The sequence below is a fragment of the Medicago sativa genome, chromosome 5 (assembly GCF_051527215.1).
Source record: "Medicago sativa cultivar Bolivia chromosome 5, Bolivia_mono, whole genome shotgun sequence".
Taxonomy (NCBI): domain Eukaryota; kingdom Viridiplantae; phylum Streptophyta; class Magnoliopsida; order Fabales; family Fabaceae; genus Medicago; species Medicago sativa.
This window is the reverse complement of record NC_140753.1, coordinates 17,998,273-18,025,035: the sequence shown is the minus strand read 5'-3', so window position 1 is coordinate 18,025,035 and position 26,763 is coordinate 17,998,273. Positions and strand designations below refer to the sequence as shown.

Below are 26,763 nucleotides of genomic sequence, written 5' to 3'. Positions count from 1 at the left end.
ACCTCAGTACATAGCACCAATTCTTTTGACAAAAGATGTGTCTGTTGTCCAACACGTGCCAATGTCTATCCGACGCGACACCTACAATTCTGACTACGTTCAATTAATTTATCTTTAAAATACCAGTTTTGATGTGTCAGTATTGTCTGTGCTTCATAGATTGGGACAGTGTATGGGCAGCTAATTGCGAAAAGAGCCACACAGTGTTGCCTCTCTTTTTGGCTACACGGAATATGCTAAACTTATGGTTTTTTTTTTTTTTTTTTTATGGACAGGAAGCTAAACTTTTTGTTTTTGCTATTAGCAGGTACTCCCATCAACTCCTTGTATAGATCACATGCAGCATGCAAGTCAAATACTGGCTACAGTATAGCTTGTATTCACAAATCGAACAATTGGCCTCTAAACAAGTCACAGGTGGATAAGATGATTTCAGAACATAACATATGAACGGTATAATCATAATCATAAACAAATGTAACTAATAACACTTGTATGGCAGAAAAAAGATATAGACATCGGTTATTTTAACATAATTTCCCACTAGCAATCATTGTTCCCCTAAGATAATAAGAGGATCTTCAAATACTGCAGAGTAATAAACTAAAGATTCAACAAGGAAAAAAATAACCTCATATTTTTCACTCCCTTTGTACTATTTGCAATTGCAGACTTTGGTCTACTTTACCTATCAGACATGTACGTGGATTATACCCTTACCTTATCAGCAGCTTCCTTGATCTGATCAATTGTAAAAACACCAAAGAAGTCATCATCTGTAACACCATTGATAACTGCCAATGCAACATCATCAACACTGACAGGTGGAGCCAAAAGTAGATCAGAAGCAGGAAGTGCGCTTAATGGTTTTGTGAAGTTCTCTACTGATTTTAGAATTCTTTCAGCGGGCTCCCCAACTAAATCCAAGGGAATCTCAAAACCATCCACTCTTCTTTTCCCATATATGAAGCCTGGTCTTAAGACAATACCTGAAGATGTTGGGATTTTTCAGTGAATTTTCGAGAATGAAAATCAATTAAAAAAGCATAATATAAATTAAAACAGCTTAATTAAGCACTTATCACATAGGCACTTATCATAGAAGTGCTTTCTGTATATGTTAATGCCATTTCTATAACAAGAGATAAAATAAAGTCAAATTGTTTTCATATGAATAAATTATAAGCTGGTTTCATAAGCTATCTTGGAGAGCTTATGGAAGTAAGCTAAAAACAGCTCATGGACATGTCATAAGTTGTTTCCATAAGCTCTCTCAAATAATCTCACAAATGCTTATACCGGTAGATAGTCTCAAATAAGTTAATGCAAACAGGCCGTAAAAGCATGATATTCATCTTCCACAACTCCTGTTGCTGGATCCTGATACAGCTTTAGCTCTACTAGTCCAAAAATAATCATTTCAGCAAATGACTCATTTGCAGAACAGGGTATATGGAGCTTACAACCCCAGGTCTTTGTTTATCAGACTCGAATACTAATTTAGTTTTAAGATCATGAAAGGCATAGAATAGTGACCTGAACTAGGGAATTTGGATAGAACCTCAGATTCTGCTTTTCTCTTTCCTGTGAAGTACCCCGATGAAAGTAAAAACGATGGTAAGTTATAGTCATGAACTGAGATCAATATGAATTTGGGAATTCCTGCAAGGTAAAAGAACAGTGGTGTGAGACGTGAATAGCACATCTGGTTATTAATCTCCGATTCCATAAATAAATTTAAAGCACCACCGCAAAAGAATATCCCAAACATAACGTACTTCATATAAAGCCATAAGCATCAAACCATTTCTGTGCGTATATATACAAACCAGCCAACTAAAATGTAAAGAAACATTGGAAGGTGCAACCTGCTAAGGTTATGTTTGGATAAACAACTTAATCAAGCGATTCTAGCATAAGTACTTATCATATAAGTGGTTATGTTTAATTTATTTCACTTATCCATCTCCATATCTGTAAGCATTCAACTTGATCTAATGATACTATCACACAATTCTATGCATTTCAATCAAGCTATACCTGCTTATATATGACAGTTGATGGAAATTAGAATGAAACTTGCCTTGTAAACAGCACATAACAACGCTCTCAAAATTTTAAGTCTTGCTTTATGGAAGGGTATGAATGAAAGTTTAGGGCTACAATAATATAGTCAAACATGAAAGGTAAAAGATAAATGCAAATGAATAATTTAACTGCAAAATAATGCTCAATGAGATGGCTCACCATATTCCTTTGCAGCATTTACAGCCACAACATTAGCCTCGCCGTTAATCTTTCTCATTTGTTCCTCGCTACCAAAACCTCCGAGGGTTGAGACTACTGCAGTAGCTCCAGGAAGTACTTCGTCCCAGTTTACATAAAAAACATCTCCTGCACATTAGGCATAACACTGAAATACTCTCCAGAAAAAAAGATTACTGAGATCACAAGTGAGATAAATGTTGTGCCACACACAAATTTGTTTACACCATTGGATCAAGTGAGATACGATGGGATGGGACTTAATGATCCAATAGTAGAAAACAAACTTTGGCACGGTACAATATTATCTTACTTTTTTTGTACTCGGCAACACTATCTTATTTGTGCACCATAGACCTAGACATGTTTAGTTTATTAGGTTAAGTTCACATGCCTGAAATCCAAGTAACCTGATCTATCCATGAATCTGAGTAAGCAGGACGTCCTGACCTGTTAAAACAAAATTTCAGTTGAATACACAAAAACAAAAGAGGCACGGAAGAGACAAATAGATGGCGATATGTAGTGAATTAGTTTGACGTGTCACAGACCTGTTTAAGCTTATGACTTCTATGCCCTTGGATACTGCTGCCTTGCATATCGCAGAACCAACAAACCCATTGCCTCCCAAGACTACAATCTACATATTAGAAATAAGAAATCGTTTTACAATTTAGTTAGTTAGAGTTTAGTTAGTTTGATAATCTTCTTCTAAGCTCTATATAACGAGCTTGATGTATTCATTTTACATAATCCTATCAATTAATTCACTATGTTTTTCAACATCCAGTCGCATGAGTATCAATAGGCTCTCTATCATGCTCATTTATATGATCTTCCTCCCTATGATCCATGGATTACTAACACCACAAAGGGACATATTTAACCAAAAATATGTTTGCAAAAAGTACCTAAAAATGAAAAGTATAAAAAAAATGGGAAGTGTGCAGAACTGCAGATACCTTTTCGCTTATAACATCAGCCACAACATCTATAGTGGACGTCGACGATTCAAAATTACCAACACCTGCTCCTGCATAACTGCAGCTAACTGCAAATCTGCAGGCAAATATACACAAACAATTATAAGACACATCACACAACATAGATGATTAAATCCAATCTTTAATCACAAGACAATCAAGACCCACATTGCAAAAAGGAAGCAAAACTTAGAGCTTTGGTTGGATTGGTTTATTTGAGCTTACATACTAACATAAGACACTTGTGAGACTGTTTGGAAGAACTTACGGAAACAAATTATAGCATATCCAATCGCTGTTTACAGCTTATTTCTATAAGTTTCCCCGGATAGTTTATGAAAACAATGTATAGCTTACATCAAAACAATTTGACCATACTTTCTCTATTGTTATAGAAATATCTTACACATAAACACTTCTACGACAATCATTTATCCTATAAGCGTTTAATTAACTTGTTCGTCTAAATATCGTTTCACATGCAACACATAAATTGGTTAACATAAACAACCATAATGGAAAATTTGAATTTTTATGTATAATAATGATTAGTTTAAACATTAATCAAACAATAATGAAACACAGCAACTTAAACTATTTCACTAACCAAATCCAAAAAATGAAAAAAATAATCAAATAAATTATCTTGCAACAATCCATTACTCACTAAAACTGAAATTGTTGATTATGAACAATAATCTATCATCACAAAACAAACAAACAACCTCAGTAAAACAAATTTCATGGTAACATGTTCCAAACAGTAGAAAAATAGCAGAAAACATTAAAACTAAGAGAGAATTTAAAAAATTAAATGAAACCCAGAATTTAGAAATGAAAAAAGTTGTGAACTTTTGAGAGAAGGAAGTGAAAATACAAACCTGTGATTTTTGAAATGCAAGGTAGGTGGAGTGTGAGTGAAGGGTCGTTTGAGAGAGAAAACGGTGGGAATGAGACGAGGAGAAACAGCAGGGAGAGTCAAAAACGACGCCATTTTGTTGAGTTGAGCTTAAGCACTTACCTCGTGAAGATGATTAAGCGGTTATATACAGAAATTTCGATTTTGAGAAAGAAGAAAAAGAAACATCCACCACGTGAATTTTCAATTATTCATTATTTATTTTCATTTTTTGTGATATTTTAAAGGCTAATAATATTTTTTGGTCATAATTTCATGTTAATTGATAAATGGTCCTATGTAGTGGATCGAAAAAAAAATTGTCCTATGTATCATAACTTCATGTTAATTAATTTAGTTCTTGTAACATTTTTTTTTCCGACATCTTTAGAGATAAAAAAACGCTAAAGGAAAATTTTACAGAAATTGATAATGCTAAAGAAAAATGTTATCGGAACTAAAAATTATGATTTTTTTTATGTGCAAAAACAAAATTCTTGATTTTACAGGAATTATTCACCAAATTAGCTCATATTTTAATAACTAGTATGTGATTATGTCTTTATATATTATTAGTTTATTTTAAAATTTATTAATATATTTTTGAAGGAAAAATTTATGAATATATTAGAAGTGGAGAATAAACAACACGCATCAAACACATGATAATTTTCACTCATAAAAATATAAATATTTTTGAACTATAATGTACAAATATATGTATGTTGTTATTGTTTTAATAATTATTTTGTTTTGTTTCAAAACATATATAATGAAAATATTTGTTTTTTTATTAAAAAAATCCAACAAATCAATTAAAATACCAAGGTTTGATATGATAGAAATGCATGTTCTCTTACGATTTCAAGAACCACAGTTTTATTCATGATTGAAATAAGTTTATATACTTAATATTCGACGATGTTTATATATTTGTTATGTGACAAATGTGAGTTAGAGTTCTCACATTGTTTAGAAAAGTAGAGGTTAAACACTCTCATAAATTCAACATCTTAAGATATTGGATAAAGACGTAGTGTCTCTCTCGATCACTTGCATGATTGCTTTAACTCAAATCACACTAATACGTTAAAAGATCGATGAAACTAGTTTGGCTGAAATCCAAGGCCATGACCAATTCAATCACTATATTGGGACTGAGATTTAGTTATTTTAAGGCGGATAAGTCACCACAAATTTAGTGTAATTACGAGAGAGAGAGAGAGAGAGAGAGAGAGAGAGAGAGAGAGAGAGAGAGAGAGAGAGAGAGAGAGAGAGAGAGAGAGAGAGAGAGAGAGAGAGAGAGAGAGAGAGAGAGATGAAAGAGAGAAAATAAAATAAGAGAGATGACGTAGATTCAGCGCAACTTTCCCTAAAGTAATTGTATCTCAATGCACTATATTGAATCGGTTGTGCAAATGAACCGATAAAAAAAAACCTATTAAACCGATAAAAACCGGCCTGAATATAAAAAAAAAAAAACCGCTTAAACAGATAAGAACCGGCCTGAATATTAAAAACCGCTTAAACCGATAAAAACCGGCCTGATGCAAAAAATGAAAATAAAAAATGTAACAAAAAGGAGAAAAATGAAGAGTGACGACGACTTCAGTTGAGAACAGCTTCAAATTAGAGAGAGAAGATAGAGAGAGTGAAGTGAATAGAAAATGGCAAAGCCGTCGTCTTCTTCATCTTCATCTTCTTCTTCCACCACAAAGGATGCACAAGACCTGTTACGCGCTCTTTGGTCTGCTTATTCCGCTACACCTTCAAATCTCAAGGTTGGTTTGTTTCCATTTCTCTCTTTTCATTTCATTTCTTCATAATTCGTTACTTTTCCATAACCTCATTTTCTCTCTCAATTCTTTCAGATCATCGATCTCTATGTTTCCTTCGCTGTTTTCACCGCTCTCCTTCAGGTTCTTCCCTCAATTTCGCTTAGATCTGTTGTTTTTGTTTGTTTCATTACCTAATTTTTCGTATCCATATATTAATCCTTTTGTGATTGATTCATAGTCTTCAATTTTAACTGATCTAAATAAAAAAATAATGTTATTTGACATTTTGACTTTGCTCTTATTTATAATTATGATCTTCGTATGTTTTCCTGGTTACACTTTGGTTAAAAATGTTTGGTACCTTAGTTGTTTGATGTTATGCAATTATTCTAAAACAAAGTGATTGAGCTAGGGCCTGTTTGGATTGGCTTATTTTTGAGCTTGTGCAAAACAACTTTTGCAAATAAATAAGTTTTTATGTATTATTCTTAAGCTCGCCAAGGTAGTCTATGAAAAAAACAGCTTATGAAGATACAATTTTCGCTAGTGAGAAATTATGAATAAACATGAAAGTTTATTTCTTTGCATAAGCTAAAAAATAAGTCAATCCAAATGGGCCCTAAGTGGTTAATGAGCTTCCGTTAAGACGGATTGTTCGGGAGAAACCGAGTTCAAATCATAGCTGGAAAATCCTTAGTCGACTTTGCTTACCTCCTGACTGAATACCAGATTACTAGGGTCCATTTCCCTAGGAACCAAAAGGTTAGGACAAAAAAAGCAATTATTCTGCATGTATGTCTTGTATGAGTAGGTGTTCCCGGAACTGTTAACATCCTTCATAGTACACTTTGAACAAAGATAGGGCTAAGTTTAGGTGATACAAGCAAGTTGTTAAAAGACTATTATTCTGAAAACTTTGCCTTACTTCCACTCTAGAATGGAAACAGCGTGAAACTATAAGTGCAATTATCTTAAGTCATTTCTTTAATTTTAAATGTAACAAGGTGGTACTGAGTTAGTTACCTATAACTCAATTATGCCATTCAAAACCATATGTTGTTAGGAAACTTGATTTTATTGAATTTGCTCTATTTTCAAGTTTGTATGTAGCTACTTTACTAGGAGTTAGTTTATCCAGTTTCGAACAAACCTAGAATCATCAACAACCTCCGACTTGTTCGAGATCAAGCAATAAAATATCTAAAAGGACAGCAATAGCATTGACTTTAAGAGTATTAATTTGTTAACCACCAAAGCTTTACTAGGATCAAAGGATGGATGTAAAAGATCTAAAGTTGTGGACCTTAAAAGGCTAAATATTGAATTGTAAACTAATGTGTTTCTTATTTTACCTCATTCAATCCAGATCATGAGACATTGTCACCTCTTTGATTACTACTCAATGTAGTGTCTACAAAATACAATTAAACAAACCAAATACTCTATAGCTAGAAAGACAAGGTATTAGAGATGCATGTCGGCTGATATGCAATAAAAAAAAGGAGATTCCAAACCCAATATTATTTAGAGCTATTAATATTTAATCATACATATTTTGTCAGCTGTTTAAGCTTTTCTTTTCGAATTTCCGATCATATTCTTTCACTTTTATGGGTTCTGCTGAAAAAATTAATCAAAAAAGAGTATAAAAATCGATCAGGAAAAAATTCATTTTTGTGCTCAACAACCAACATGAAAAGAGATTTTATAGATCCCTGAAAAATGGGGTGGGAAAAGAACTATAGTCGTAGGAATCTTTCATGATACTTGTTTAATGAAAAATCATGGTAAGTAGGGTTGGATAGCCTAGATTATTCTAGATTTGAAGCAGAGAGAGTAGATACTAATCAAGTGTAATCCACAAGTAATATATGGTGATTTAAACAGCTCCTTTCCCCTTACCTGCATTAATCATTTCCTTGTAAGATAGAGTCTCTTTTATGTTAGAAATAATATTATAGTCAAGAGTGTTTAGCACATTGTCACGCTCACGCTCCCTTCCAGTATACATTAACTTGGTGTCAGAGCTATTTTATCTATTTCCAAGTGATTTGCAGGAGTGTAAGACCTAACAAAGCATATGCGTGTAAGATATGACTAACAAGGTCTTTAGAGTTCAGTCAATTGCATTTAATGTCCAAATTGCTATGTAAATGAATTTATGTCTGATTTAAACGTGAACTAAATGCACTTATGTGAATATGAGTTTCTACATTCTTCTTACCTGCTTGACACCTAGTAGATAGGGGCGCGAATTTTTTCATTTCTCTGATTTATGTCTTAAACATTGGTTTTAAAACATGTTTCCCTTTAAACACTTTGCCACATCGTTTAGGTTTGTTTTTTAAAACATCTTCGATCTCTCTGAAAACAACTATTAACTACAAAAGGATTTATATGAATTCTGTTTTCTTTATAGAACCATGAACTACAATAAAATATGGAAAAAAATTGCACAAAAGAAGTTATTTTTTTATGAAGTTTTGAAGTCGGTAATTAGGTTAATGTTAACATTACATGCTCTTGTTAACACTTACATTCTTTTTTCTTAATGAACAGGTAGTTTACATGGCACTGGTAGGAACATTTCCATTTAACTCCTTCCTTTCTGGAGTGCTCTCTTGCGTAGGGACTGCAGTTTTGGCTGGTAAGTGTCAATAGTCTATTGCAATTTGAAAGCTAGCATGTTATGCACATTTAGACTCCAACATACAGAGATTTCTAAACGTACTTGCAAGTTGAAACACATGTATCCGAATGAGGCTTCAATTCTTACTAGATACATGTGCCTAAATTTAGTTTTTGTCTTACTTATCTGTGTTATCATCGTTTATTTTGAATCAGTTTGTCTCCGGATCCAAGTCAATAAAGAGAACAAGGAATTCAAGGTAAACATTATTTTCTTGTTTATTTTGAATTTTGTTTTGATGTTACAAGCCAAATTCCTGGCAATCATTGTTTATCTTGACAAAACAAAGTAAGAAGGAACGGAATTGAAGCAGTAAAATGTTGTCTGCATATTATTTTCTCCACTGGATATATTCATACTGATAATTTGGTCCTCCATCCTTGTGCAGGATCTTGCGCCAGAGCGTGCTTTTGCTGATTTTGTTCTCTGCAATGTGGTGCTTCACTTGGTGATCATGAACTTCCTTGGTTAAATTGGTTTCGTGAGGTTTTTGTTGTTTCCAAAAGAACCGTCGAATGAAGAAAAATCATTAGTATTATTATATACCCGGGTTTTCTCATGTTACTGTAGTTTCATGTTGATTCCCTTACCTCTTCCATTTTTGGGGACTTCATTTTGAACATATAGATACTAGATATTCTGCTATCTTTTAAATTTAAACTACCTTTATAATGATGAATTTCAGAAGGTGTTCACATGGATATCTAAGCCTGGTTACTACTCCAAAAAACTCTGAGAAAGTTAAATTTATGTTTGGATCAATTGTGGATTTAGCAAAATTAGAGTGACGTGATTGTCTAAATTACAGTGACAAATGTAAATCTGCCAAATTCACCGCCAATACAAATACGCACGAAGTGTGTTTTTGATTCAATGGTGGCAAAAATTATTTTTTATTGAATTGATTCTGTAAAATTGATTTTAGTTAAAAGTCACTTTAAGGTAAAACGACTTATGATTGAATATGCTCATGCGAAAGTGACTTGAATAATAAATTTTAGTGTAAAAGTCGCATTTGGAGGCAAAAGCTACCAAGTTTGGGTTCCCAAATAGGCAAATTAATTTTAATTGAGAACTTGTAAACATATCAAAATCAATTTTAAACATTTACAAATACTTTTGGAACAGCCCAAAGTGAATTCAAACGTGTACTTAGTTATGTAATACTGCTTGAATTTTTCTGAGCTTGAATTTTTCTGATGTGAAACAAAAGGATCCAATGAGGTAGAAAAAACTCTGTCGGCTGTAGCATATGCCATGAGATCAACGTGTGTGATGATGAAATGTGAAAACAAAAGTACAAGGTACATGTGGTGTATTTCCTCGTGGTTCATACGAAGTTGTGAATGTTCTCGATGTCTTTATTGACCAAAAAGATTCAAGAACTCAAGCAGCTTATTATTGCTCAATAGAAACAAGAAAAATAAATAAAACAAACTCATCATAAAGGGCATACACCAAAAGCCGTACAATTAATAATTATTTTAAGTCTTCTATTCTTTTTTAAGGTTATACTTTTGAGATTTAAACCTTACCAATGTGAAATAAGAATTGTCATCAATGGTGTATTATCTCTATTCAACAGCTATGCTGAAAGAGTCATTATCTAGATTCTTGTCCACATCTCTCAAAAGTTTGACAAATACTTTCATACCATGAATGAATAAAATTAGGATGCAAATGAGTTGAATTAATCAGCAAGGTTTCAATATCTTTTACCCAGTAACAGTAAGAAACTTTAGGAGTATTGAAGTTATTTAATACTACTAATTGAATGTTACTGACCATCAGAATAGTTGAACTTAGAATGGAGTTAGAAACACGTTTCAAACTATCTTGGTGAGTACTATCATTATAATAGTATGAATCTCAACATTTGGAACATAACTCTCTTGCAAGTAATTGCAATCTTTAGGATGTGAAAACAAGGCAAAATCGATTCCACACTTTGTAGTTTGTTTCTGGTCTTTGATTATTATTTATTATCTATGAAGGATAGACTCTTACATGGATAACATAAACGACACAAACATATCTACATCACTAATATCCAAAACATAGGACACCAACACACACGCACACACATATATCATAAATATATAATGTAATGCCCTAATAACTGAGTTAAATTCACGTAAATTTTATAATTTATTATTACCGTTAGTTATTATTCATGTATATGTGATAATATGATTAGAGATAGTACATTATGACTGACACAAGCCATAGTAAATTAGTAGATGAAGTTGCCAGGGTGGCCTATGCACTGCCGTTTGAACTTTGAACCTTACCCTTTCAATGAATCTTTCCTTAGACCAAACAAATTCTATATTTTCCATTTAATTCATAGAAAATAAGGGTGGCAATATAAATGTCAACCTTATGCTAGCAAGATTAAATTAATAAAAACGCACAACACCATAAGAAGAAATCTACTACTCTATATTCTCTCCGTTTCAAAATGAGTGTCGTTTTAGGTGTTTACACACATATTAAGAAATACAATGATTAAGAGAAAGAGAATGATTATTTTACCAAATTATCCTTATTAACTATTGGTTAGGTTTAAAAGTAATACTTTGGAAGTAGTGTACAAAGTATTAATTGGAGGGTACAATTGAAAAGAAAAAGTTATTATTGCATTGGAAACTGAAAGTGACACTCATTTTGAAACAATTTTTTTTGACTAAAGCGACACTCATTTTAAAACGGAGGGAGTAATATTTTTGAGCCATCATATTCCACATGAAAATGATTTGTGCATTAAACACATTAAAACAGTTTCCATATTTGTATAAACCAAAACAAAATATTCTAGAAAAAAAATATGATTAATTGAGTAAAAAAAGGGAACGAATTTTATCCGTTCGTACAAAACCCCCCATTAAAGAAACCACACGTGTCAAACCAACAGTATCCGAATTACGATTGGTACCAATAGTGGTAGTGGACCCAACTACAAAAGCAAAAAGACTCATTCGCCCTTTCACACAGTCGAAAAAATCATATCCTAGTCTTGAATTCTAAATCATTTTTTTTTTCTTTGAAGAAGAAGATGAGCGATTCTTTCGCAAATTCTACGTCACACAATTGTTACTACCGTCACAAAAAGAAGAAATCTTCAACAATGTTTACAACACCATTTTCTTCTCCTTCAACCGCATTTTTCTCTCCCCCTAGAGCCTCATATTCTTCTTCTTCTTCTTCGTTACCTCTTCGTACTTCTTCTTCTTCCACTTTTATTCATCTTCGATCTAATGCAACTACTTCTTCTTCTTCTTCTGTAACAACTTCTGGAACTTCTTCTTCTTCCTCTTATTTTTCTCCTCTTGCTTTCTATACTAATAATAAAAAACCTAAAGAAATTTCTGCTAATATGGCTTCTTCTGTTTCTTCTCGCACTTTCCTCAATGCCAGAAATGAACAAGGTATCTTTCTTTTTTTAATTCAAGATTCGCGTGTTGATGATTCGTTCCGTTTATTGTTGTATTTCTTTAATTTGAAAAATTAATCAAAGAAACTTATGATTATGATTATGATTATGAAGTTTAGTTGTGTGTTTTACTAACCGATATGTTGAAACTAGAAACAGATAATAATTTTGAGAAAAATAGAAGTGATTAAGTATAATCACTTACTTTCCTTTAAAGAAAGAGTATAATCACTTATTTGAGTTGTTTATTTATTGGCATAAGTTTGGTTAGACTGTTTGGGAGGATAACTTGTGGTTCATAAGCTGTTTTTAGTTTATTTTTCATAAGTTATCAAAATAGCTTATGAAAAGAGCTTATTGTTTTTCCGAAAACAATTTTACTTTATTTTATATTTTGTTATTGAAATAACGCTTATAATGATAAGCGTTTGTGCTATAAGCTGCAGATAAGTTGTTTATCCAAACAAGGCCAACTATATTCGTGATGTCAGCGTTTGGCATGGCATCAGACAGAATTTTAATCTGAAGTGTCATTGCTAGATATATATATTTTTTCTTTTGTGTTTGTAGGTAGAGTTATTGTTGTTTAAGTTTCTTTCTGCTGACACTGATAATTTGATGTTAATAAATAATAACATTTTATTGGTTTGAACTTTGTTGCTGCTTTTTCTTTTTGTGGTTTGACTAGTTAACTAAAATTGGGACCAAGAAGGCATTTTTAGTTTGTGGTTTGATTATTTAAATGGGGAAATAGTCGCTTTAGTCCCTGAATGAGGAACGAATAGTCACAATAGTCGTTCAATGTATCGAAATTTCAAAATAGTCCCTGATTGTGCATTTTGTTAGTCAAAATAGTCCTTGATATTAAAATATTTCGTTAATATTGTCATATTAGTCCTTCAATAGACTTACTTATTATCATATTAGTCCTTATACGTACTTACTTATTGTCATTTTAGTCCCTATATAAAAAGAGTTATTGTGAGTATTAAGGGATTATTTAAGTGTTAGGGACTATTTTGACTAACAAAGTGGACAATCAGGGACTATTTTAGAATTTTGATACATTGAAGGACTAGTATGACTACTTGCTACACATTCAGGGACCAAAGTGACTATTACCCCTTATTTAAATATTGAAGATTGATTATTATTAGTATTAGTGTTAATTTTTTGTCACTTTGATTTGTTTGTTTGCAGATGTTCTTTCTGGAATAAAGAAGGAAGTAGAAGCAGGAACTTTGCCTCCCACTATTGCTGAAGGGATGGAAGAATTGTACCTTAACTATAAAAGTGCAGTAAGTTTATAGTCTTATTATGTTAATCCTATGTTTATAACCTTTTAATTTAAGAAGTTAACTGTTAATTTTTTTTTATTTTATCAGTAAACAATTTCTAGTATCTTGTGGGAAACGATATTAGTTTACTCATGATTCACTGTGGAACTCAAATCCCAAAATAGCTTACTTTAACTGTGAAAATATTTGTCATCTGTTCTTGTATAGTTGATATAGTTTGTTAATTACCAGGCTGGCTTGGTGTAGATATATAATATACTTTATGATAATAAAAACAGTTGAGTAAATATTTTCTATAGTTTTGCAGTTTAATATTATTAAACTGCAATTGATATACTAATTCATGTTTTCATCAGTTACTTAGTTTCATTTCCTTTTGTATGCAACCATGTTTCAGGTTATTAAAAGTGGAGATCCCAAAGCTGATGAGATTGTATTGTCAAATATGACTGCTTTATTAGATCGCATATTTTTGGATGTGAAGGTCAGTTTGAATATTAGAATCATCTTTGCTAAGCTAACTCTTTCCTTGCATACATATGCTTTTATTTTTGAAATTTTCACATCATCTCGCATCTTTGCTCATTTAATCTTACTATAGTTTTTTTGAAATACCATGCTAAAAAATCGGACTGATTTTTAACAGGAGCCTTTTGTCTTTGAAGCACACCATAAAGCAAAGAGAGAGCCTTTTGACTACTACATGTTTGGCCAAAATTATATTCGTCCCTTAGTTGATTTCAAGTGAGTCACAAGCAATATTATCTCCTCTTTCATCTTTTTGGCATTGATCAGTTTAGTTTACTTATTTGACTTTGCTGTTGATCTTCTACAAATGTGATTAGTCAAATTTCATGCATGGATGTTATTAATCATTAGTAGACTTTTTTTTACTGCAATAAGCTAAGATTGTGATGGGAAGTATAAGATATGCATGCATGGGTTGTCCATACTCCATAACCGATAGGATGATCATGTTTAGCAAGTTGGTTGAAGCTAATGGTTTATCGGGAATGAATATCATTGTTGAAACAATTATGGTGAACGGCTCTAATTACAGTATGTACGCACAGATGGAAAATGAAATAATAAATGGGAGAAGCTAGATGGTACCCTGCCTCAGAGCCTAAGGCTCTGTTTGAGAGTTTGGAGGGGAGGGGAAGGGAGGGCTTGAAAAAAAAAAAGGAAGAAAGAAGTGGAAAGAATGGAGAGCTTTGGGAGGGGAGGGCTTTGAGGGGCTTAGTTTTATTCATAATACAAAACCCCCCTGATTTGGGGGAACTACAAAATTGTTTTGGAGGAGGGTTTTGGGTAAATTTTCCAAATTCAATATTTATTGTTATGATACTCCAAAATCAAAAGTACATTAATCATAAGTATTCTCTTATCATTCACTGGAAAAACGCTCTCATATTTTTTTGAAAGACTTGTCTATTTTTTCCCTCTAATCTCATCCCTCCAAAGCCCTCCCCAACAAAGCCTAAGGGTGTGTTTGGATTGAGGGTTTAGGAGGGGAAGGGAGGGGAGGGCACAATTTTATTTTTTAAATTACGAAAAATTTAAAATGTTTTTTTTTTAAAATAAATTACGTGGTTTTGAAGTATTATATGATCATTTATCATGTTAATTCAATTTTCTAAAAATTATTTTATAAAGTCCGTAATTTAAAAAAGAAAAGTAAGTCCTCCCCTCCTAAACCTTCCATCCAAACACACCCTAAGACTCTCAGATTTCACAGATCCATTCTCCTGTTTTGTCGAACTCCCTACATCATATTGCCACCCTTCCCACTTCCATCACCCTCTTCTCCATTGTCCTATGACCATGTGTTTATTCATTAGACCCTGCAATGGGGGTGCCCATCAGTATTCAATTACATCTGTGCTTAGTTGAAAGTTGCTCATGGGTAACCGTAGGATATTAGGATATAAACGACGATAAAACCGACAAAATCTATGATCTCATTAGAGTTATGCCTTTGCAGATTTTGATTACATCTTACCGGGCTTCATCCTCAGTTTTCTTTGTGCCCTCGAATGGAGATCTCTTATGAATTTATGATGTATGCAGACAAGATGACACTTGTTCAGCTTTTACTCCATAGTTATGAATTTATCTGTAGTTAACTTGATCCAACCCCCCCCCCCCCCCCCCCCCGCCCTATCTTTTTTTAAAATAACTTGATCCTTCTTAGTTGCATGTATAGAACTAGAAGTCACATCACTGTGTTTTCTTTTTGTTCACATGCTTAATTTAAAGATTTGGAACCATGCCTTCAGAAGTAGGCTTTGTGCTGCTCTTTAATGCTGGCATCTAGCAAACCCCTTTCATATGCATGCCAGTTCCATCTTACAGCACCTCATATCTATTCTTAAATGTAATACTTTTTGTGCAGCACTTCCTACGTTGGCAACATGCCCCTTTTCATTCAAATGGAAGAGCAGCTTAAGCAGGTGCCAATTTCTAACGTTGGCAACATGCCCCTTTTCATTCAAATGCTTGCTTTTACGTTGTAGGATTATTCGTTTTATTACTGTAAAATATTTGTAGAACCTTTTCCCCCCTAGAAAGAGCGAAGGTAGTAATAGAAGGTTAAATATTCCTCCCTTATTATATGTACCATTGCCAAATTCTAAGGTTGGTATCTGTTTGCAATATGCATAAGCTTGACATATATGGAGTTTATGTATATGACGTGTAAAAGTTAGTCCTCTTCAGGTGGTGGACAATATGCATAATAACCTTGCTATTTATTTTAGGGAAATGTTAACTTGTGCCCTTGGGCCATAAGTTAAGAAACCAAATATAGAAGGTTTTTCTTTGAACTTGTGCATTCAATGTCTTAAAAATTGCAAAAGTTATATTTTTAATATAAAATTTATTTTTAATTTCCATTTTTAACTCCTTAACTTGTGCCCTAAGGGCACTAGTTAACATGACCCTTTATTTTAATATGCTACCATGCAAGTTATGTCAACATTTATTCATAACAAATCAATCATAAATCTAGACTCTGGTAACTGACCGAAATCCCGTGTTTCGTTTGATTGTTCTCAATATCTCATTGGTCTTCGGATCAGTTTCATTGGGAAAGTATGAACCAAACTTAATTACTATTGTACTAGAAAACCAAATTTACCAGTGTAAGGTTCTTCCTTTCACAAATGTGCCTGGAATTTGTCAATGTTAGATACTGAGCTGATGATACTGTTGTTGTATCTAATTGTCCCCATTATGTACTACAGTTATCATTTCTATATCAATGAGACCGCTGACAGAATATTCACTACCTTTCATGAAATGTCAACCTTGATTCTGATTTATGGGTTCTTGTGTATATTTACCCTATGTTAACATATTCATAAATGAGGGGTTAATGTTTGAAAGATTGAAATAATTACTGCAGGGACACAATATTATCTTGATGTCAAACCACCAAAGTGAAGCTGATCCAGCTATTATTGCATTGCTGCTTGAAATGCGACTTCCACATATTGCTGAAAACTTGGTAAGATTTGCATGTGTGTTGTCTGACTGTACAGTCTGTTCTACACATTTAAAAATGCAGAACTAATCGAATTCTGCCTTTTGTTCTACAGATATATGTGGCAGGAGATAGAGTTATAACCGATCCTCTATGCAAGCCCTTCAGTATTGGCAGGTTCATTTTATTCGTCTTTTTATTAAATTTGATATTTATGCTGGCATATTTCCTAATGAGGTTGACTTTGAATCTCTTTAATTACATTTTTCATTTATGTAGGAATCTGATCTGTGTTTATTCAAAAAAGCACATGCTTGATGATCCAGCACTTGTAGAGATGAAAAGAAAAGCAAATACACGAAGTCTGAAGGAAATGGCCACGCTTTTAAGGTATATGCATACTTATTTATAGCTAGAAGGCTGCTTTTCTTCTGTGATTCCAATTCAGACTGCAATGCTTTTCTACAAATCTGAAGACAGATATGTTTGAATCCAAATCTTAAAAAAAGGGAAGAGCATGTAATAGCAGTTGATAATGTTCCCTTTAGATATTATCTTTTGTCTGTAATAGTTGTTAATTGGTCAGGTGTCCCTTGTATTGATATTTCGATGTTAAGTATTAATGTACTGTTTTTTGTTACAGGAGTGGATCACAAATAATTTGGATTGCCCCAAGTGGCGGTAGGGATCGACCAGTTGCCAACTCTGGGAAATGGGCACCGGTAAGTTCACTTTCTTGTAAAAGTAAAATGTAGAAGTGCATTATAGTTTCAGATTAATCAAAACTTGCCACATCTTAGATCGATCATATGAATCATATTCGGAAACAAAATATCATTAACTGGGTAAATGCTTCCAGAAGCGTACTCCAGCAGTCCAGCTCATGTTGATTTCCTTTATTAGATAAAGTATGTTAGAAGCAGATAGGATGGGAGCCATGTCTAACTCTCTATTTAAGCATAACAGTCTTGTCTCATACATACAGTAGAGTCAAATATATGGATAATTCATCACAGATGGGCTGGTAAGGGTGCTACAAATGAAGTCCCGGCTTGGCTCAAATGTGGAGTTCTTTTCTGCTGCACCATTTTATTATTTAGTTTGGTTTAGCGTTGAAAAGCGACTGAATATATAATTTTATTACCTTATGATTTGCTTATCATGAAAGCAGATAACTGACAATGATTTCCATGCTTATTGGGCTATCTTTATTCTCTCTTGATTGTGCTCTATGCCAGATTATTGCTCTGTCCAATTTATTAATCCAATGTTTTAGTTTGTGAATCTGATCTATTATGTGTTATGTGTATCAGACTATCAGTGCAAATTATTGTTCGACAATTCTTTTTTGCTTTCTTTTGCTTGTAGTTGTATATAAAATGATGAACAGTAAGAGTTATGCATATTTCATATGGTTAATAATAATCCTAATAAAATGATGAACAGTAAGAGTTATGCATATTTCATATGGTTAATAATAATCCTAAGTGCATAACATCCTCTCGGTGCAATACAACCAATTCTTTGATATTTCCATACTGATTATGAATTTCCATGCTTATATGAGGCATTCAGGCACCCTTTGATTCTTCTTCAGTGGACAATATGCGAAGGCTTGTTGATCATTCAGGTCCACCAGGTCATATCTATCCTATGGCAATACTGTGCCATGACATAATGCCCCCTCCACTAAAGGTACGGTGTTCCTTCCTTTGAGAGTTGGCTCTGATATATTTTTCTCTTATTTTTATTGACACCGTGTAATTTTGCAGGTTGAAAAAGAAATTGGGGAGAAAAGAATTATATCATATCATGGGACTGGCATATCACTTGCTCCAGAAATAAGCTTTTCCGACACCACTGCTTCTTGTGAAAATCCTGAAAAGGTAAGGAGAATATGATCATTTCGACTTCAACTTCCTCAGATCTTTACATTTATTATTTTGTCGCTGACTCTACATAGTTTTTTTTCCGATAAGTCACCTATTGTCATTCTGGTATCCTTGAAGTAAGAAGTATGACTGCCTAAGAATGCTACGTAGCTTGACACTACGTATAAAATACTATTAAATACAGACGGTGTCATTTTGTTTTAGTTGTTGATGCTGCACACATAAATTCCATTTAAGCTATTAGGACTATTATGGAGGGATCCTCCCCTGTGTGCCTTTGAATGAGAAATTTGGATACTCCACAAAAAAGAACAGTACCAAATGTGAACCTTTGGACCCTCTACCGAAACTGAGTATTAACATTTACAAACATTTGCTGGTTACAGAAATTGATTAAAATTTCTTGGTAAATTTGTAATATAATGGTCCCACCTCTGTAGTTAATGATCTATGTACACTAGCCCAGTATTCAGTATCCTTGGGGTCATATGCTCAAACTTACTAATGTTTTTCCCTCGTCGTTCTGAACTTAAAAAATAGACAGAGAGTGCTTCCACACATGATTTATTATCCGTTAGATACATAGATTCTTTGACTTTTTTAATTTGATTATTGAAACATGGGTTCTGTATGGTGCAGGCTAAAGAAACATACTCAAAAGCCTTGTATAATTCTGTGACTAATCAATATGATGTGCTGGAGTCTGCCATACATGGCAAAAAGGGATTGGAAGCATCAACTCCCTCAGTTTCTTTGTCGCAGCCATGGAAGTAGTTCAGATTTGAATCTTTCTTATTTCACTTTTCACTGATTTTCAGGTACAACTCTTACTTTAGATGTAGAAAAATGCAATTCTACTACCACAGATGCATCTTATTGATTAGGATTGAAAACATTTCTCATCGATGGAGTAAACAAATCTTGATTATTAGATGGGCTGCTTGTTTTCACTGAACTACAAATTTATGATTGCTTTTAATGCCAATCTTCAATTTTAGCATTTTCTAGGGTTATTTGCTTGAATTTTTCATGGCTGAAGGTTCTAATTTCTTCTTTGCTTTTGTAGATGCAAGTTACAATGCGTCAGTAAAACAATCCAACTGATTCACTTCAGAGATTACTGTCTTTTACTACATCCAAGGGCTTGATGGAAATTTCCTGTCAAATACTTTCTTTTCAATTTTTCTGTGTGCTTGCCATTAGCAGTAATCTGTTTCAGAAGGTTCAAAATCAGCTCCTGTACAGGTCCCTCCTAGCTCCTTATCACATCCAGTCCATTGACTGATAAGAGACCAAATATAATTTTACCAATTTTTTTTGTATCAGGATTTTTTAGCTAGCTAAATAGATAATAGCTAATTTTCCATTTGTAATTTTGAGTTAAATTTGTTTCATTATAGATGTATAATTGTTAATATTAGAACCTTTTCATTATCAAATTATTCAAACGTGCCACAGTATAAGCAGGTCAAAATGCAATTGTGATGATTCACATTGGCAGAATTAATAAAAGTGATGCCTTTACTTTGTTGCTTCTGTTCAAGTTTATGCTATTTGCATTGATGATATGTATATATGTGCAAGGGTGGAAATATGTCAAACTAGACAGTTTTTTCTAATACATGAGCCTAACTTGTTTCCCAATTTAAGATTTAAACTTGTTTGTACGATGCAGTTTTCAAATGGGTTTAAGTATACAATTTTTTAGCTATATGATTTTAGTATATATTATTGCAATAAAATTTAACACAAACATGAACAGATAACTATGTAGGTTTGAAAGATTTTTTTTCTTTTTCTTTTCAGTAATCTAATACTTGATTTCTCTAGCTAAACTGAGTCTTAATTTGTTTGTTTAATATATAAGCCTTATTAGGCATGAACCTGGAACAATATCAAGGAGAATGGAGATTGAACCAACCTTGTACTCAAAAAAATTCAGTTCTTATTGCTTGATATAAGATGAGCTTATGGCTATTTATTTCGGCTCAACTAACAATCTACATATAAGTTGTTGAATGGGCACCTCAATTCCGCTTCTGATTGTGGCATAACTCATGATCAACTGTTTTTTTTATGGAAAATCAGGTTGTGCTGTAACTCCTGATTGACTTTTTCAGTCAAGCGAGCATTGACTTTTTTCAGTCAAGTGAGCAATTTTGAGGTGCCTATTGAACAACCATCATCTAAATATAACTTTAATTATACCTTTAGATGTATGTCATATAAGTCCTTTTTTTTTTTTTGTACAAAATAAGTCCTTTTTTTATTCTCTATTCTCTGACCATAAACCTTGGCACAATATTTAATTGGATTTTGGTAAATAATGTGGCGTCCTAATGTGATTTAGCCCTTATTCTACCGTTTGCAATATACAGCTTACAAATGGTAAAAGGACAACTATTCACAACAAAAATGGCCTTCAATGTGTTATTACTGCTCAATGAAGCTACTAGTCAATAGAACCAGAACCACCATAATGTACCATACGATTCAAGGACAATTGTCATATATTGCCCCTACAGGGATGCTGCCAATGCAAACAATTGCTGCTCTGCCATTATTGAATTTTGGGGACCTGCCTGGTTATGTTGGTGAAAAAGTGAAGGGTTTCCTTAAGTTATCTTGCTATAGATTTGGGTATACTTGTTCAATCCGTGACATGTCCACCATCAAATTTTTAATGTTCTTTCAAAATTTATTTTAATAAATATGATAACGTACCCTTCATTATACAACTATTTGAGAAAAATAACAGAGAAAAATTTCATGCAAAAGGATTTGGTGTAATTAAGGGTGCTTAAAATTTTGAATTTGGATTATTGAGAATAGTCAAAACAACTTCTGAGTTCTTCTGTATATCGATGATTATTATTAGGTTTTGTTAATGAGTGTCTCTGAAACATTCTTTAACGACTCTAAATTAATAAATTATTTCTCAAAAAAGTCAAACGGTTCAATTTCTAATGCATTAATTACACAAATTTTCATAAAAATTTACTATTTAAAATACTTAAAAAAATGTTCCGAAACACTCGTTAACATTTCCTTTATCTGATAATCGAGCGCGTTTACACCAAAATTTACCTAATCATTCTATATATTAGAGATGGCAAATCAACCAACTTGATAGTACAATTTAAGATAGCATGTATCCCTTGTCAATTTTATGTTTCTAGGTTTGGCCAAGTTGGAGTCACAGTCATTTTTCTACGTATGGTATATGGTAGTCCCATCAATACCCCACAGCTACAAATTTGTGTTAAAATAGTTGAAACCAATACAGCCCTATGATGTTCAATAAGGCCAATATCTTTCTATTTTCCTTTACGATACACGTGAAAATGGTACCACCCCATTGTTTTATTGTGTTTTTGTATTGTTTCTTTTAATTACCTCTGCACATAACAAGATTGGCCAGAATTAGATAATGACATGTTCAAAGATATAATAATACAACATTTTTCATTTATATTCGTTTTAATCAAAAGTACATTTTCTAGATAGATAGTTTATAAACATAAGTACACTATATTTTCAATTAAGTGACTTAGAATTTAATTTTATCATTTTCTATTTTCTGAAGAAGACAAGTTATGCTTTTCATTATTAATACAATGTTTTTTTTTCAAAAGATAACACGGTAACTAAATATATGCATGTATTATTTATGCTTCAAAGTCGAATAAAATTATTTGTTCTAAGCTTTGGATGCATGCCTTGTGCTTCTGCAGTTGTACTTCAACTCTTAGATAACATAAGCTACTTTCTTTCTTTTTTGCGGTTGAAGACAAAAAAGTCAAATTTTGCTTCTAGTCATCATAATTGGTGGTTTAACTTAACCCTCTTATGTGTTTGGGTTTTGGTTAATTCCTGCCTTCTTTTTTGTTCTTTTTGGATTTGAACTACGGTTGATATTGTAACTTTTATATTCTACTTAGGTATGTCTTGTGTTGGGTAGAATGTGTGTGATAATAATATATTTCATTTCGACGTCTTAAAAAAAAGTTGTGTGCTTCTATGGCCTCCTTCTTCAATCCCTTAGGATTAAAGAGTGGCAAATTACGACTTCACACATTTTTAGACACACAAACTAGATTATTAACCGGGTTGCAGGTTACAAACTCTCTCCACGTACATCGTATTTTTCACCATCCTCAACCTAGATCAGGTTAACAAGAGCTCTAAAGACAATTGTTGACATTTTTCTAAATTTTAATCGTTATATTCATCTGTAATTCGATCTAGAGGAAGAAAAAAAATGGTCAAATAATTATTTCGTTGTTTAAGAAAACATAATTGACTGTGATCTGGTCCCATGGGATCTTAGGGAGTAGGTAGCGTTACGACACTGCGCTTAACTATAATGAAGTTTAGGATGATGTGAATATTTAGGTAGAGTAACACTAAAATGAATAGTTTAAGATTGCATGCACGAGGGTCCCGAATAATGTCACATTCTCACGTAGTGGTAAAATTCATATTTTATTACTTGCGATGACCAACGAAGGTTACCAAATCTTTCTGAGGAGTGTGCATGTTCCTTTGAGGAGCCAATGAATTTTTTTTTTTTCCTTTCAGAAGGACCCAATACAGTGACACGAGCAAAATCGAAATATGAACAAAACAAAATTATTATAATATATATCTAATATTTTAACACTGGCCAATGCATAACAAGGATTAATACAAGTGTCCAAAAATATTGTTTAAAGAATTCATTGTCAAATAATAATTATATCATGTAAACGATGGAGGAAACTTCGTACAATATTATATAATAACAAAAAATAGTAATAGTTATATATTTTTTTTCTTTCAAAATTTATATCTCTTAATTTCTACGACAATACCTACATTTGTTGGCATTTTCCACACTTGAATACAAGCAAATTAATGTTTGTTTGATAATGATTTTGGAAGAGGTAAATATGAGTTTTTTTTTTGAGAAATAAAAAAAAAAGGGTTTCTTCGCATTTAGGTGTAAGTGTGTGTTTGGTTTTATGGTGACAAAAATTCATTTTAAATGATCGATTCTTTAAAATTGATTTTAATTAAAAGTTGGTTGAACTTACAACTATTTATGTTTGTCATCATTAACGTCAAAGTGAGTTAAATAATAAATCTGAGCGTAAAATCATGTTTGAATTCACAACTTACAAATTATAGCTTCAAATAGAATCAATTTTAGAAGCAAAATCAACTCTCAACACTAACTAATTCTATCTTAGAAGTTAGAATTTGGAGTTTTGTATCTACTATTGATTATTAGCCTTTAATTAATTATTCATTTAATTTTTTAAATTTTTAAATAAATGTATTCGAACATAAATTATTTTACATTCAACTTTTTTTTAGTTAAAATGAATTTTACAAAATCATTTAATTTAAAATCAATTTTTATCTCAAAATTATTTACTCCACTAACTATATATAAGTGTCCCTTTGCAATATTTCTATATTAATTATAAGTGAACCATATAATTGTGAGGATCTATATTGAAAATTAGGAATAATAGTATAAAAAAATGGGGAAAAAATGACATGTGAAACCCACATAACTGTGTTGATCTCAAACGAATAAAAAAGGTATAATGGAATGGGGAAAAATGAGATGTTGTAACTTGTATAAGGGTAAATTATTCAATGAAAGACAAAATTAAAAGCAAACTTATGTGTCCATAAACAATGAATTACTGTAACTTGTTAATTTGCAGTACAACGATTGTCGATTGCTTTTAGGGGAAAAAAAAATGGCATCTCCTTAAAATAAGTCACTTTTAGATTTGGTGTTTGGACTATTAACCTATATGAAAAGGTGGTTAATCAAAAGAGTAATGATATTTTGACATCCATTAGATGACAACTTTGTTGACAACCTTGTTTTTCTCACTTCTTATTGGTCAAAAACAATGAAGAGAGAAAAAGGAAGAGAGAGGATATCAACATCATGTGAGTATGTGAGAGAAAGTTGTACAAAAGTTGTCAAAAAGTAGTTGTCAAAATATCATTTCTCTAATCAAAATAAAATGGAATCAGTCAAAAAGGGTAGGAATAACTTCCCATCACTAGACTCTTTACATCAGTTCACAATAGTATTTCAAATTGATTTCCCTTGCGTTAAAGAACCATAGGATATAAAATGTTGGACTTTTTGAAACCAAAAAAAAAATGTATGAACTTTTAAAATTGATTACGGAATCTAAATTTTACATTTTACATGAGAAAAATATGAGAAAAGTTCATATGCCACTTACTAGTATGACGGAGCTAGCACTATGCAAGATCGATTTGGTGGTTTGAAAACTTTAATCCAAAATGAGAATTCATCATGTGCATTGTTTCACACATCAACTTCAATTAGCACTTGGTGGTTGTGTTAAGATTCACAAAACTGTTAGTGGATTTTTTGGTAAAGTCAACATGCTTGTTAATTTCATACGAGCTTCTAACAAGAGACAAGATATGAGGAATGAAGGATGGGAAGAACTTATATCTAAGGTTATTAAAATTTGCAATAAGCATGATATTGATGTGCCTGATATGGATGCACCGTATGCGTAAAGGAAGAAAGCTAGACAACTTTCTTCAACTTCTAGTGTTTCTAATTTGCATCACTTTAAGAATGATTGTTTGTTTAGTGTTTTAGATTTGCAGTTGCATGAGCTCAATGCTAAGTTTGGTGAAGAGAATACTGAACTTTTAGAGTGTGTTTCATGCTTGAATCCAGCAAAGTCATTTGCAGCTTTTAATGCGAACAAATTATTGAGGATGACTGAGTTTTATCCAAATGATTTTATTGATGTGCCGGAAGTGGCGTTACGCCATCAATTTAAGAATTATGTTACGAATGTTCGATTTGACCCAAAATTTGCTAAGTTGAAAGGGTTTTGAGATCTTTGTGCAAAACTTGTGGAAACAAATAAGTACAACACATTTGCTATGGTTTATAAACTTTTAAAATTGACTTTGCTTTTGTTGGTAGCAACTGCAAGTGTTACATGTTTTTCAGCTATGAAAGTTGTGAAGGGTAACATATGTAACAAAATGGGTGATCGTTGACTAAATGACCGTCTTGTAACTTATATAGAAAGAGATGTTCTTTTAACAATTAACAATGTTGTCATTTTAGCTCATTTTCAACAAATGGATAGGGAGACGATTTTCATTGTAATGTATTGTACTCCCTCCGGTCCTATTTATAAGAGAAATTTGGGTCAACAAAAGTGAATGTATTTGGTCCAATTTTTTAACGAGATACATTAACTTTTGTTGACCAAAATTTCTCTTATAAATAGGACAGGAGGTAGTATCATACAATGTTATTTCTTATTTTTAATATAGTTTGCATTATTGTTTCATTGAAATTTTAGCTTCACATGTACCTAAAGTCTGGATCCGCCATTGTGTGAAGGTGATTGGTCATTTCCACATAAACATGCACGTTAAATGGGCCAGACTAGCTCGTTCGTAAATATATCGAGTTGGGATATGTTGATCTGAATTCGATCCGCGTTGGTCTACATGTTAAACCGGTTGATCCGCAAACCATAATAAATTATAAAATAAAAAAATCACCATTTTGTAGAAAGAAACTAACTTAATCTCGACCTTTTGTTTTTATCCAAAAAAAATCAACTTGATCTCAAAATATACCCATCTATACACTTGGAGTATGATGAGAGGAGGTTGAAACAAGTAGGGACACTAACCATTAGATGTACAAACTCTAAGGGAATGGACGATGCTATTGAGTTGTCCCATCTTCACCATTAGTAGCATGAATGAATCTCATCTATTCTCATTCATTTTGTAAAGTCAATTCTCAAATGATACATGCTACATCAATACACAGGGCCGTTCCCGACAATTTAGAGGTCCCGTTGTAAACTTGACAATTTTTGTTAAAAAAATTTAAAAAAAAATCGAACACCACTTACAATGATAAATAATTAAGTTGTAGTTAAGTATATTAGTATTGATTCAAATATGACTTTTATCTACAGACAAATAGACATTTATCTACAAAAAAAAAAAATGATA

The 26,763-nt window shown here is 32.5% G+C and overlaps 3 protein-coding genes and 1 pseudogene across 3 annotated transcripts; 3 read left to right on the top strand and 1 right to left on the bottom strand.

The window, feature by feature from the left end:
• Positions 1–430: 430 nt before the first annotated feature.
• Positions 431–4,267, bottom strand: LOC146920695 (NAD(P)-binding Rossmann-fold superfamily protein). The gene is made up of 7 exons (XM_085714127.1): positions 4,130–4,267; positions 3,228–3,324; positions 2,817–2,905; positions 2,660–2,715; positions 2,248–2,394; positions 1,537–1,662; positions 431–989 (listed from the first exon to the last, which is right to left on the bottom strand). Exons 1-7 carry the CDS (start codon positions 4,240–4,242, stop codon positions 709–711), a joined length of 909 nt encoding a protein of 302 aa, XP_085570253.1. The 5' UTR covers positions 4,243–4,267; the 3' UTR covers positions 431–708.
• A 1,483-nt stretch (positions 4,268–5,750) lies between these two features.
• LOC146920694 (dolichyl-diphosphooligosaccharide--protein glycosyltransferase subunit DAD1-like) lies at positions 5,751–9,314 on the top strand. The gene is made up of 5 exons (XM_085714126.1): positions 5,751–5,927; positions 6,018–6,065; positions 8,484–8,571; positions 8,769–8,812; positions 9,002–9,314. The coding sequence occupies exons 1-5, from the start codon at positions 5,814–5,816 to the stop codon at positions 9,083–9,085; spliced, it is 378 nt and encodes a 125-aa protein (XP_085570252.1). The 5' UTR covers positions 5,751–5,813; the 3' UTR covers positions 9,086–9,314.
• A 2,324-nt stretch (positions 9,315–11,638) lies between these two features.
• Positions 11,639–20,247, top strand: ATS1 (phospholipid/glycerol acyltransferase family protein). Its single transcript, XM_085714125.1, has 13 exons — positions 11,639–12,041; positions 13,247–13,344; positions 13,742–13,828; positions 13,991–14,088; positions 15,740–15,797; positions 16,751–16,852; positions 16,944–17,005; positions 17,108–17,218; positions 17,472–17,550; positions 18,404–18,523; positions 18,601–18,714; positions 19,360–19,538; positions 19,787–20,247. The coding sequence occupies exons 1-12, from the start codon at positions 11,669–11,671 to the stop codon at positions 19,492–19,494; spliced, it is 1,437 nt and encodes a 478-aa protein (XP_085570251.1). The 5' UTR covers positions 11,639–11,668; the 3' UTR covers positions 19,495–19,538; positions 19,787–20,247.
• Positions 20,248–25,038: 4,791 nt separating this feature from the next.
• LOC146920692 (uncharacterized) lies at positions 25,039–26,132 on the top strand (annotated as a pseudogene).
• The last annotated feature ends 631 nt before the right edge of the window (positions 26,133–26,763 follow it).

Bases quoted from the DNA above. Each gene is read 5' to 3' on its own strand.
- LOC146920695 (XM_085714127.1), bottom strand. From the start codon at position 4,242: ATGGCGTCGTTTTTGACTCTCCCTGCTGTTTCTCCTCGTCTCATTCCC. The intron at 1,663-2,247 runs GTGAGCCATCTC...TTTACCTTGCAG, and splicing joins AAATGCTGCAAAGGAATATG to GAATTCCCAAATTCATATTG. The intron at 990-1,536 runs GTCACTATTCTA...CAACATCTTCAG, and splicing joins ATCCAAATTCCCTAGTTCAG to GTATTGTCTTAAGACCAGGC.
- LOC146920694 (XM_085714126.1), top strand. From the start codon at position 5,814: ATGGCAAAGCCGTCGTCTTCTTCATCTTCATCTTCTTCTTCCACCACA. The intron at 5,928-6,017 runs GTTGGTTTGTTT...CAATTCTTTCAG, and splicing joins CTACACCTTCAAATCTCAAG to ATCATCGATCTCTATGTTTC. The intron at 8,813-9,001 runs GTAAACATTATT...ATCCTTGTGCAG, and splicing joins AAGAGAACAAGGAATTCAAG to GATCTTGCGCCAGAGCGTGC.
- ATS1 (XM_085714125.1), top strand. From the start codon at position 11,669: ATGAGCGATTCTTTCGCAAATTCTACGTCACACAATTGTTACTACCGT. The intron at 17,219-17,471 runs GTATATGCATAC...TTTTTGTTACAG, and splicing joins GAAATGGCCACGCTTTTAAG to GAGTGGATCACAAATAATTT. The intron at 18,524-18,600 runs GTACGGTGTTCC...GTAATTTTGCAG, and splicing joins TAATGCCCCCTCCACTAAAG to GTTGAAAAAGAAATTGGGGA.